The sequence below is a fragment of the Penaeus monodon genome, chromosome 27 (genome assembly GCF_015228065.2).
Source record: "Penaeus monodon isolate SGIC_2016 chromosome 27, NSTDA_Pmon_1, whole genome shotgun sequence".
Classification (NCBI taxonomy): Eukaryota; Metazoa; Arthropoda; class Malacostraca; order Decapoda; family Penaeidae; genus Penaeus; species Penaeus monodon.
Window position 1 is genome coordinate 39,314,008 of NC_051412.1, and position 828 is coordinate 39,314,835.

Consider the following 828-nt stretch of genomic DNA (forward strand, 5'->3'; position numbering starts at 1 on the left):
GGGACTACGGTGATGCAACCAGATCCAAGGGGTTAATATGCTTATTTATATTGATTTTGTGTGTGTTGGTGTACAAGTGTGTATACAGAATTTGTACATAATTCATATACTATTAGAGGGAAAGAATACATTTAAATCATATGGATAGGGTGCTATCTTCATATTCAAACCAGTAGAGCTTGCATTAAGACTGGAGCACTTTAAATCTATCTGATAGAAGACATCCTAGGTGCAACTTCTACTTGAGGAAATTTTTTTTTACCTTCTCATAGACCTCCGTCTCGGTAAGAGTTCTGGCAGGAATTGATCCTCCATCCTTAATGTGTCTCTGCTCCTTCTGATAGGTGTGAAGGATCTCTAGGAACTGCTTGTAGATGTCAGGCTGGCCTTGAAACCGCAACTGTGTGACAAAATTCAAATCTCAATCACTTGATACAAAATAAGAGAAGCAGAAAACTGATCTTCACTACCTCTAGTTTCTGAACTGTAATTGACATGTTTCCATAATGTCCATGGGAAAAAAAGCTACAGGAAGATACAGCTCAACAAGCATCAATGTACAATACTCGGCTATGGTCACTATCTTATGTTTTGTAGTCCAATCCAAATCAAGCACGACTGCTGCCTGGAAGACAATGTGGTTAACACACATATCCTTACTGTTTACATATAAAGGTGCATCACTAGATTTTAATGTGAACAGTACTTTTGTATTCTGCAATGGTCCAAAAGATTGAAAAGCTCCTACACTGATAAGATTGTTTTCATTGATCAATGAAAATGAGGAAAATAATGTAGATAAACCCAAGAAGCTGGGTGGACACAGAC

At 37.7% G+C, this 828-nt stretch overlaps 1 protein-coding gene across 1 annotated transcript in view; it reads right to left on the reverse strand.

Annotated features, from left to right (window-relative positions):
* Positions 1–828, reverse strand: part of LOC119590848 (paired amphipathic helix protein Sin3a-like) — a gene marked incomplete at its 5' end in the record, with an annotated part of 24,220 nt that overhangs the window by 13,126 nt on the left and 10,266 nt on the right. The window contains 1 exon segment of the mRNA XM_037939607.1: positions 263–400. Coding sequence (XP_037795535.1) covers positions 263–400 — 138 coding nt within the window.